Source organism: Doryrhamphus excisus, chromosome 1 (assembly GCF_030265055.1).
Source record: "Doryrhamphus excisus isolate RoL2022-K1 chromosome 1, RoL_Dexc_1.0, whole genome shotgun sequence".
Classification (NCBI taxonomy): Eukaryota; Metazoa; Chordata; class Actinopteri; order Syngnathiformes; family Syngnathidae; genus Doryrhamphus; species Doryrhamphus excisus.
Genome location: NC_080466.1, coordinates 1,706,211 through 1,718,575, shown reverse-complemented (window position 1 = coordinate 1,718,575; position 12,365 = coordinate 1,706,211). Strand labels below are relative to the sequence as shown.

The following is a 12,365-nucleotide window of genomic DNA, read 5'->3' as shown; positions in this document are numbered from 1 at the left end:
TACTGATTGATTGATTTTCTTTATTCTTGATTTGTTTATTTATTTTTCATCTTATTTTGTGCAGAAAAAATAAAAATTAAGATATTTGAGAACAGTGGAATGTTTTATCAGAGCTTTTATTGTAGAAAATCGGAACCAAAGTACTGAAAAAGTATATTTTTCGGTTTTTAAAAAATGCATTTATTTATTTATTTTTTTGGAAAACCAGTGGCCTCCAGGTAAATTGAGTCTGAGACCCCTGATGTACACAAACAACAAACTAACCAAGGTTCCACTGTACATAAAGTACTATAACAACTCTATAATGTTTCTTTAATTTTCTTATTTCTCTCATCTGTGATACCCGTACTTAATAATTAATTTTAAAAAATGTTTCCTCTGGTTTTCAATATTACTCATGGCAATGTGAAATATTATTGACAAAATAAACGTACAGTATATTAATAGGCACGGCTTAATGACACCAGAAATGTGTATATTTTAGCATTAAATTCTGTGTGCAGTATTTTCCATATTTGTGTTGTGACATGTTTTATATTCTACTTTTTGGAGCCACCTGCAAGATAAGAAAACGTTTTACATTCAGATATGGAACACGGCCCACCGAGATGGGGCCTTGTCTAAAATGAAGGTGGTGTAAACTTTAAGAGGGTAACCTACTGTACAAGTCTGTCTCGTCCAGGATCTCTGACTTGATGATTTCCTCGATAATGTCCTCCAGGGTGACAATACCCAGAACTTCGTAGAAAGGGTCTCCCTCACCCTCATTGTTGACCCTCTGAACTATGGCCAGATGGGATTTTCCTAGCAGATCATACATGCACACACAGACACACAAACACGAAGGCAAGTTACAAAGTTAGGGTCATACTGTGATAGTGGAATATAGGTCAAGCAGTGGGTGGTGGTGGTGGTGGTGGTGGTGTGCTGGGGGTTGGGGGTTGGGGGAGGTTGGTGTACAAAAGAACAAACAGGCAGAATTTTTGTTTGAATTTTCTTAAATTTGTTCTTAGAAAAGTTTCAGAGTGGGATTTAAAAATGTTCTTAAACTTAAACTTACTCAGTCTTGGATTTGAATAGTCAGTTTTCAGTTTGAAACTACGACCACAGGACTGCAATCTATTTGTGGCGGTGGTGCATATGGAGGGTAATGACTTCATAATCCAATTTACATAACAGGGCTATGATATTTTGCATTTAATTGGTATGGATGAGGTAGGAGAAAGGAACGTGGGACAAAAAGTGAGTAAAAAAAAAACAATAAAAGCAAAGCAAATATGTTTTACTGCCATTTTTCAAAAGGCTGATGTTTCAATGCACGCAAAATATTGTGTTCTATAGCAATATAAAGATGGATCGTACCAAAAGAAAGATTAGACTCCGGTCCTTTATCATTTTTTTTTCAACATTTTTCTGTTCTTTAGTAATCAGCAGTAGCAAATTGGTAAGTTTCAGTATCAGTATTAGTTCCCGATTAAAAAAGGGAAAAAACAGCTTTTTGTGAAAAGAGAAATTTCAAGCATAACTTGCATCATCACCGCTTTTTAACTGGAACGCAAAAAACGTAAAAGACATACGTATAAATATATTGTTTGGATTAAAAAAAAAAATACAAATTTAACTTTATTGCCGTTAGCGCGCAGACCTCACAGCTCGGAGACCGGGGTTCAATTCCACCCTCGGGCGATCTCTGTGTGGAGTTTGCATGTTCTCCCCGTGCATGTGTGGGTTTTCTCCGGGTACTCCGTTTTTTCTCCCACATTCCAAAAACATGCTAGGTTAATTAGCCACTCCAAATTGTCCATAGGTATGAATGTGAGTGTGAATGGGTGTACCCCGCCTCTCGCCCAAAGACAGCTGGGATAGGCTCCAGCACCCCCCTGCGGCCCTTGTGAGGAAAAGCGGTAGAAAATGAATGAATGAATGAACTTTATTGCCACAATAAAGATAGGAGGTGAGACGCTGCCCTCAGGTTTTTACATATTTATGTCTTTGTTTTATTGAAAATGTTTTTTGTCAAGCATTTTTGCACATAATTATATTCATAAAACATATCTTCTCAATGTCATTTATTTGTATTTTAGTTCATTTAGTCATTTTTATGCTTGAAAATGCTTAATTTAGGCACAAAGTAAGCAAAATTTGCATATTTTTTGACTAATAGGCTTTAATAGTTGATGCACAATAGAGCATGATTTTGGATTTTGTGGTACAAACTCGAACATGAAAGCACGTATCGCTTTTCTCGATGAGTACCGGTATGCTGGACAATGACATCATCTACCCCACCAAATCAAACAGACTGCAGTTCTGTGGGAAACACTGTAATACCCACTCCATTGCTAGTGCTGAGGAGGCAACCAATTCCAACACCCCCCAAGTGAGATTCTGTCAAGGTTTGCGGACCAAGAGACAAGCATCAATAGTGACTAAGTAGGTACCGTGCAGTGGAAAACCGGGCATAAGCAACAAGGGAACTGGTCCGAGTGATTTGAAAGAGCAGGCATAAACCCAGTTACAAGTCAAAGATAGTCACACAGTTCTGAATTTCATCATTTAGCCCCCTTAGCCCCCCCCCTCCCTCCACATCTGTGTTCCCAGGACCCTCCTGTGCACCATCCGCAAAACAAGTGAAACAAACTGCCGTGTATGCAGTCAAGACTGTCAAGCAAAACGCTAAACAAATTCTTTGCCTTTTCTCAGCTTGTGATCATTTAAAAGGAATTTTCCACATGCCCGGGCTAATATTAGCCCCTTCAAAATGAACTTTCCATTCCGCCCCGGCGATATTCTCACCAAGCGAAGGAACAGAACAAGGCGAAGCCTCCGCTGTGTGATCAGATTGTCTCGGAATGGGTCGTTTGCATGCAGATACTTGGGTGTAAATAATGGAGGGTGTCAAATGTGCATGCACGTGTGTGTGTGTGTGTGTGTGAGTGTGTGTGTGTGTGTGTTTTCATTGAAACCGCAGGTACATTACTCAGAGGATGACATGACATTTTTGTGTAATGCAGCTTTGGTAGCGAGGGAGAGAGCGCGTCTGGGATCATCACTGAGCATTTTATTGCACTGCAGCACTCGGCTTGCTCACAAACACCATGACAGCACACTAATGTACCGAGCCTGGCAGGCTGGACGCCACAAAAACCGTGGATGCAGTGCAGAGCTGCTTGGAATAAACACTTGGGTAATTAACATAGGAAGCCATTACAGAAGAGTCTAAAAAAAACGCATTCATTAAAAACAGAAAAATACAGTAAACCTCGGATATATCGGATTCAATTGTTCCCACTGGTTTTGTCCGATATAAGCGAAATCCGTTATATGCGTATACCGGAAAATGTCCGTTTTACGCATATATCGGATTTATATCCGGTATATGCGTAAATGGGATTTTATCCGTTATAAAAAGGCACTTCCTTGACTATGTTTCCAATGTACCTGGACGCGCAGGCAACGCTGCAAACGCTGCAAATGACGTCGTATAGCGGCCTGTCACGATTCGGCCAATCGGAGCGCCACGATGCGGCCATCCGATATATGCGAGGGAAATTTCATGGAAATGCATTGGAACGGGACTGGAGATTTTGTCCGAAATAGGTGAAATCCGTTATAAAAAATCCGATATATGCAATGAATTTTTATTGGAAATGCATTACAGAAAAATTGGTTCTTTTTTATCTGTCCGTTGTGAGCGAATTTCCGATATATCCGAGTCCGATATATCCGAGGTTTACTGTATACAAACTTTTTCAGTGCTTTGGTTCCGATTTTCTACAATAAAAGCTCAGATAAAACATTCCACTGTTCTCAAATATCTTAATTTTCATTTTTCTGCACAAAATAAGATGAAAAATAAATAAACAAATCAAGAATAAAGAAAATCAATCAATCAGTAATAAATAAATATAATAATAATAATAAAACGGCAAATAATAAAAACTTAAGAAACCACATATAGTTGGTGGGTAGACAAATTATTTTATTCAGATTAAAATGAACAAAGCATTATTAGAGCCCTGTAGACATGACAAAACACGACTATAGTCACATTTATACTCTTTTTATTTACAACATATTGCGCAACTGCAGGATCTTGAGACACATGCTAACTCGCAAACTAGACAGCTAGCGACCTAAACGGTAGCCTTCAAGTTATTTCCTTTAAACTTAAATAGCCAAAAACTTACCACTTCCACACGGATAGGGAGGATAACTATTAACAGTTATTTAACCTTTAACATGAACATGAATCAAACGTAATAATTTTTTCTGGGTACATGATACCATACAGCATCCATATCAAACTTGCGCGGGACGCACTAACACTAAACAAAATCAAGGCGGGGCCTAAACTAGCATCGTGTTATTTAGACGCCTGGTCTATAATATAAAAAAAACCAATGTGCTTACATAAGAGTTAATATAAGTAGCATTCTATGTTTGTATTTCCATTGTAATTTAGTGTATGTGTAGTGACATCATCGCCATGGTCCCATTTTAAGATGTACTTTTATAAAATATACATGAATTGAATGGGATCCAAAAAAACTGCGACCTTGGTTTATGCTTACAAATCTGGGCAGACTGACAGCTATAAATCCCTCGTAGAGTATCCCTCGGGTTTCTCCCTGTGGGATATAATAAATGAAATCTCTTTCAGCTTCTCCTGTTTCTGTCTGGCTCGGTCAGACAATAGCGCCACTCTAAAAGTGTAAACATGTTAGAAGACAATATACAAGCATCGCTAATACGCCGTGCCATCGCTGCTGCTCAAGAACTGGGTTATTAAAGGAGGGACCGGGGGCAAAAGACTTGCAACTTGACAACCAGCTGAGTGTCCTTGTGGGTGCCAGTCATCTGGGATCCTATAAGCTTGACATCTGGGGCTGTCGAGCTGCAGTGGCATGGATATATACGCTGGCTAGTCCAGCGCACAGACCCAGTACGCACATTAGACTCACAGGTCGGATCACTTTCATCCATTAAGGAAGCCTGTTGTCTTAGTAAACATCTAGTAATATTATAACAGTGTATTAGATTTATATAGATATAGTTTCAAACACACTCAAAAGAGAGTTTGCCCCCTTGGTTCATTTTCACATGGTAAAAAAAAGCAAAAAAGAAACTGAAATACATCACAATGAATCACGTGGGATTTTCGCTTACTGGTCAGCGGCAGGCACAAGAATGTAAACAGGAAGAATGTTTGCTGAATGGAGCAGCGAGTGAAACGGTTTACCGAGATGATCTACTAAGACACAACATTACAAATATCCAGCAAGGATGGAGAGAGAATATTATCTTACTTCTAAAGTAGCCCCTTCCAAAAGAAATGATATTTACTGGACGCTTTCCTGTGACGTTGTGAACAGGATTGGCACTCTTCCACCATTTCCAACACTTTACCTTCCCAACAACCAGCGGTGTCCAAAGTGCAGCCCAGGGACCATTTGAGGATCACCGATCACATTAAAAAAAACATATAAAATAAACATAAAATAAGCCACAAATTGGGCAAATTGAGTCAAAAAAGCATAATGTAATGAGGAAAAGCTGAAATGTTGATACTAATAACAAATAATACCACAAATATTTGTCTTGAAATATTTTCTTTGAGACTTTAAAAAAAATTACAGGGACAACAATGCCAATTTGACAATTACATCATCTAATGTGAGGGCACGTACAGTATAGACAAACAACCATTCACACTCACATTCATACCTAAGGACAAATTTTAGAGTCTGCATTTTTTTGGAATGTGGGAGGAAACGGAAATACCCGTAGAAAACTCCCACACGCGGGGAGAACATGCAAACTCCACACAGAGATGGCAATAAAGGGTTCGAACTCAGATCATCCAGATCTACTGACCGTGTGGCCAACCTGCCCCCCACTAGACCACCAGGACTACACATGGATGTGAACATACTGGAGAAACTAATCATTTATCTGTCCTGTACAGACTGGACTTGAAATTGAAAAAAATGCAGGAAAATGGAGAGCATACAAGCGAGTACTATAAATGTGTACATGTTGGTAGGTCTGGACTGTAATGAAAGCCATTTGTGGCCCCCCTGACATTTCCTGTCTTTGTCTTTGGGAAACCTGAAAAGTCTAAAAAAAAAATGTTGGTTTTTTTTGGCCCATGTCTCATTGCAAGCGACTAAATTATGACATTTGCGACTTATATTATGATATTCACGTTAACATGTCGAAAATGTACTTAAATAGTGTTATGTGGTTACACATTAGCCATGTGAAATCCACACTAAAACACCATATAGGATGCAGCAAATATGAACATCAATTAAAAAATACAAAGGCCACTGATTATTCTGAAGATATCCGACAAATGTCTAACAATGAGCAATAATTAATCGGTTAATAAACATGCCCTCTTCTGTATGGATTTGTATGCATGACTAATGTCCTCATAAAAAAAGCTCCATCGGACCAAAAAACCCACCTATGCATCCATACACCAAACCAACGTCTGAGAAACCTCCACTTGTGGCCTTCGGAGAATAAACCGTTTGCTCTTTTCCACCATTCCCAGTGTATTTCGGGAATGCAGCGTTGTCATATTTTTCCATAGCGTAATTCTTAGCCTATAAATAGGCGCATACGGCTTGGGGAGATCGGGCTGGAGTATGAGGGGTCAGTATCTGTTGAGGACACTCATCGTTGACCCCCTCCTTGTCTCGCTCTCCCACTATGTTTCCAAATATTTGAGCACTGACATTTATAGAGCAATGTTAGGGCGATGGGAAAACGTTGAAAATTTCTCCGACATTCATCTCCTGTGAAAGGAAAGGTTGCCGCCATTGTGGTCCAGTTTTCCAATTATGAAGGCAAATGATGATAGCAACAGCGTTAGCAATACTGTCTGTTAATATACCACATATATCACATATATCACAACACAATTCTTTTGGAGACAATATATTATGAACAGTGATTTTTGTTTCCCAAACGTACTTTTTAATAAACTGTGCCAAAATTATTACTGTGTCTGTTTTCAAACGTAGTTATCCATCCATGGAAACTAATTAAAATGCAAACTGGAGGGCCAATTATCTAATAATAATAATAATAATACATTGTTTCCCACAGGGGCGGCACGGTGGTCTAGGGGTTAGCGCGCAGACCTCACAGCTAGGAGACCAGGGTTCGATTCCACCCTCGGCCATCTCTGTGTGGAGTTTGCATGTTCTCCCCGTGCATGCGTGGGTTTTCTCCGGGTACTCCAATTTCCTCCCACATTCCAAAAACATGCTAGGTTAATTGGTGACTCCAAATTGTCCATAGGTATGAATGTGAGTGTGAATGGTTGTTTGTCTATATGTGCCCTGTGATTGGCTGGCGACCAGTCTAGTGTGTACCCCGCCTTACGCCCGAAGACAGCTGGGATAGGCTCCAGCACCCCCCGCGACCCTCGTGAGGAAAAAGCGGTAGAAAATGAATGAATGAATGAATGTTTCTAAAAAATCTTGTTGGGGTGGATTGTGGGTCAAATGTGTAGAAATGGCCATGACCTGTGTGCATGGAATTTTAATGGACGCCATACAAGATATGAATTTTTTCATGAATTCATAATTCATGAATTTTCTACCGCTTATCCACAAGAGGGTCGCGGGCGTGCTGGAGCCTATCTTCGGCGCCATCTTCCCGCTGTCTTCGGGCGAGAGGCGGGGTACACCCTGGACTGGTGGCCAGCCAATCACAGGGCACATATAGACAAACAACCATTCACACTCACATTCACACCACGCAGGCATTTACAAAGTGGAAAAAAAATTAATATATATTTTTTTAATTGCCAGTGTGTGTTATAAAGTACACACACACACAACGCAAGCTTTTTTTCCACAACCTCAATCAACTGCAAACTTCTCGGACAACCTCGGCGCACCACCGCCTGTAGTTGACAAATTTGTCCAAAAAAAAAACATGCTAGTAAAAAAAAACAAGTCTTTGTTTAACCCAGGGGTGGGCAAACTACGGCCCGGGGGCCACATCCGGCCCGCCAAGTGTTTGAATACGGCCCGCCCAATCTTTCCAAAGTATTTCATTTAAACTCAACATACAACCTGGCATCATGGCCTGAGCCAACCTTTTGATGGTTGTATCAATTTCGTTGTTTGACATGGTCTGTTGTTTACAAAGTGCTCCTGAAAAAAGAGACACAAGCACATAATAATAATAATAATAATTATTATTATTATTAGATTATTAGATTATTATAATTATTATTAGAACTATTATGATTATTATAATTATTATATTAATGCTAATTATTATATTAATTATATATAATATTATTGTTATATTTGCATATTTTACTTAATAATAATAAATAATTAATATTATTTTAATTTTATTGTAATTATTATAATATTTTTTTATTTTTAAAATATTTAAATATAAATATAAAATAATAAATAATAATAGCAGATTGCATGACAATTTTACAGATACAATAATACCAGGTGGACTGTTATGTGTAAAATATATAGTCTGCCCCCCCCCCCCCCCCCCCCGCAAATTGAGCAAATTTGAGCCAACCGCTCGTTTTTATGAAGTTCAGATTAACTTTTTGAACTGCTTCTTCTTTGTCGGTGCACGTGGGATTCTTCTTCGTTAGTATTTGTGGCTATTGCTTCTGGTGAGTCAAGCGGGTATCGAAACTAGGAATCAAAATTAAAAAATGTGAACGATCACAGATGAAAAGCAATGTTTCCACCAACTGAGACTCAACGCCCAACCATATTACTAGCTGACAAAAGTCGCCATCTTCAATGAAGGGCTGGTCATCGTTGACGTGATGGAATCACAGATCGCTTTAGTCCTCAAGTCGTCTCTGGCAAACGTCTTTGCACTTTTGAAACAAAGCTGCGATAGGAACAAGCCCCGGGCCTTGGTGTCGTAGCGATGCTGGAGTTTTAGTCTTTTTTCCCTCATTACAGACCGTTTGGAGAGCATTTGAAACAGTGAGACATCCCACACAATCGACTTCGTGTTTGTTTACAAATGAGCTCATGGAAGTCAAAAAAGGAAAAAGGAGTGCATGATTTGCTCAGCAAACCCACCTAGAGCACAGTATGGGTAATCACATTATTGTATTTTTTTTTTTTAAATCTGCATAATTTCTCATAACGATATTCTTTTTTTTCATCTGTGCAGTGTAAATCCATGCTTACAGTCCTAAATAATTAAAATGTAGGGCCAGCTCAGTAATGCTGAGTAGGAAGGAGCAGGGCAGAGTGAAGAGAATGCTGGAGTGTAGCCAGACAGAGACGAATTGATTAAGCAAACAAGGAATTGCAGGGGAGATGAATTGAACAACAACAGAAGCACAAACATCAAGGTCAGTTCAGACCCTATTTCCACCAAGCAGCCCAAAATTCTATTTTGCATTTTTGGCACCCTTCCATAGCATCATTGCATAGGTAAGGAAGAGATAGGACGGCACTTGACTTTCCCTTCAACAGAAAATCACAGATGATGTTTGTAAGTACCTCCCCTCTTCACTTCATGGGCAGTCAGCTGAAGCCTACCAAGAGCATCACCCTTCTTGGTGTTGTTATTACCAACACTCTTACTTGGACCCCGTATATTACATATCTTGCTAAGAAGACTGCAAAGCGGCTCTACATCCTAAGTCGGTCAAGGGATCTTCTCCCCTACAAGGCCAGAGTTACCATCTACAAGGCCTACATACGACCCCTCATGGAGTATGCATCACCCATTTGGAGTGGAGCTGGCAATACTGCTCTCAGTATTCTATGCAGACTACAGCGGAAGGCCTTCTTCTGAACATTGAAGACCCAATCAATGTTGGTATTTACCCCTTGGAGCTTAGAAGAGATGTTGCTACTCTCTGCACATTTTACAAACATTTCTTCTTCAAGCCATCGTTGGAAATTGGTTCGATCATCCCCCCCGGTGTTTGCTAGTTTGAGGACAACAAGATCCTCCTCTACTGCACATCCATACTGTGTAACTATCCCCAGGTCTCGCACACATCTTCACCAATCCTCTTACGTACCAAGGGCATGCCGTCTATGGAACTCGCTGCCAGCTCACACCTTTCCCACCTTACCAAATATGGATATATTCAAGAAAAATATTAATCAGCATTTAGTTGCTATTTTGACTTAAAACAATTAGTATTATTTCGGTCCTTAAATGGAAATTAACTTTAGCTTAGTGGACCGCTTTTCATCAATTCTCTGATGGCAACACCAGGTCCCATAGTTATTGTAAAAAAAGAAAAAAAAAAAAAAAAAGTAGCACTATGTGGAATTAGGATGCACCGTGTCGGGCTGCTATGATGGTATGTTATTTACCTTAAAAACACTACCGTCACCATCTTGCTTTACACCTCACAGGGAAAACCATATGAAAGCCAGATGAGCATTGGGTGTTCCAAATTTGACAATGACAAATCAAAGTGAATTGAAAAGAATCAAGATTTGGTTTGCCAAGAAACGAAAAAAAAAATGCAACAATCTGAAAAGCATAAGAAACACTGACGCCCATCAGAAGTCTCTGCTTTTTTTTTTTATCATAACTGAAAGATAACCTGCAGTGGAGTCAAACAAAGTTACCAAAAGGCGAGAAACACGATTGAATTTATAAAATAATAGCAAAATATTATTGTGTAATACCATGTGGCTCTATCCATCGGTGATGCCTCACCGCAGTTTTTGTCGACAAGTCTTCAATAAAGGTGTAAGTGATTTTTTTAAATGTTTATGTATCTCATTTAATCATCATTTATATGCATTTCAAACTGTTTTCTGCATGTCAAATTTGGGTATTTCCTATAGGATTTTTTTTTTTCATAAGGTTCAGTTTTGGTTGCATGGTGGACGAGTGGTTAGCTTAGCCATCTCTGTGTGGCGTTTGCATGTTCTCCCCGTGCATGCGTGGGTTTTCTCCGGGTACTCCGGTTTCCTCCCACATTCCAAAAACATGCTAGGTTAATTAATTGGCGACTCCAAATTGTCCATAGGTATGAATGTGAGTGTGAATGGTTGTTTGTCTATATGTGCCCTGTGATTGGCTGGCCACCAGTCCAGTGTGTACCCCCGCCTCTCGCCCGGAGACAGCTGGGATAGGGCCACCAACCATCAAGGCACCACCTTTTTAGGGTACCACCGTTTTGGGGTTATGTTTGTAGAGTCTGGTACTTTTACAATCAGTAACTGTGACATTTGTTCACTTCCTGCTTTCATAATACAGTTTAAGGTTGTTTTTTTTTTAAATAATGTACCTCGTACCAAAGTACTAGGTGATATGAGCATCCAATGCCATAATGGGTACCATAGTAAGTGTCAATATAGTGATATATATAGCACATCATGACTGGTTCAAGACTCTTCATCCTTGTATTTAGCAAACATCAACTGCTTGTATCGGGGAGGCCTTGGTCACAAGATCACTCGGGTGCAACGTACACAGCTACACACACACACACACACACACACACACACAGGCACGCACAATACTGGAAAAACATTGTTATTCATTCAGAGAAGCAGCATGCTGTCGTAGCTGCTTGCGTTTGTTGTTGAAATGTCCCCTGGGTGGAGATTCCTCAGAGCCTCAGTCATAAGTAGATGCATCAATGGGAAACCAGTGGGAGCAAATGAATGAGCGTGCGGTCAGGTGCTGCTCCATTATGTAAGATTTGCAACTGATGAATGATCAGATTGCTGAGCGCCAAATAAGCCCCTCTACCTGCCCACACGCACACGCAAAACTTTAAATTATTATTATTTAATCTAAATTATTTGTACAAATTACTGTTTACGTTGTACATTGTTCATATTTCATGTCATCTATTTATTCTCCACATTATTATATATTATTTATTATTATACGGGAGCCAGGAAATGACATTTCGTTGGCAATTTCACTGCTGTGTTATTGTGCAATGACAATAAAGAAAGTCTATGTCTATTAAAGCATGGGAAGAAAATGTCATGCAGCATCATTTGAAGATATTGATAATCATACGACACAATACCAACAATTTGCACATCACTATCTGAGTTTATGGTTCATTTCTGGGTCCTGTAATTGAAATGAGAATATGTATTTTCCCACCTATAACTCGCGAAAAAGAGAAGAAATTTATGTACAAGTCACACTGGACTATAAGTCGCATTTATTAAAAAAAAACATTTGAAGACCGATAAAAGACATTTCATTCAAAAGGTGAGTTATTTGATGACACAAAAGCAACCGGAACAAAAGTCTGAATTAATGTATGGTATGTTAACTTACCACATTACCAGTTATTCCGCTACGCAATAGCATGCATAATGTATCTGTGAGGCTGAATACGCTAA

General features: G+C 39.3%; 1 protein-coding gene across 1 annotated transcript in view; it reads right to left on the bottom strand.

Annotated features, from left to right (window-relative positions):
* cnnm2b (cyclin and CBS domain divalent metal cation transport mediator 2b) overlaps positions 1–12,365 on the bottom strand; it is a 46,576-nt gene that overhangs the window by 14,012 nt on the left and 20,199 nt on the right. Inside the window, exon 2 of the mRNA XM_058091696.1 lies at positions 661–804. Within this exon, the coding sequence (XP_057947679.1) occupies positions 661–804 (144 nt within the window). The remainder of the gene's footprint in view (positions 1–660; positions 805–12,365) is intronic.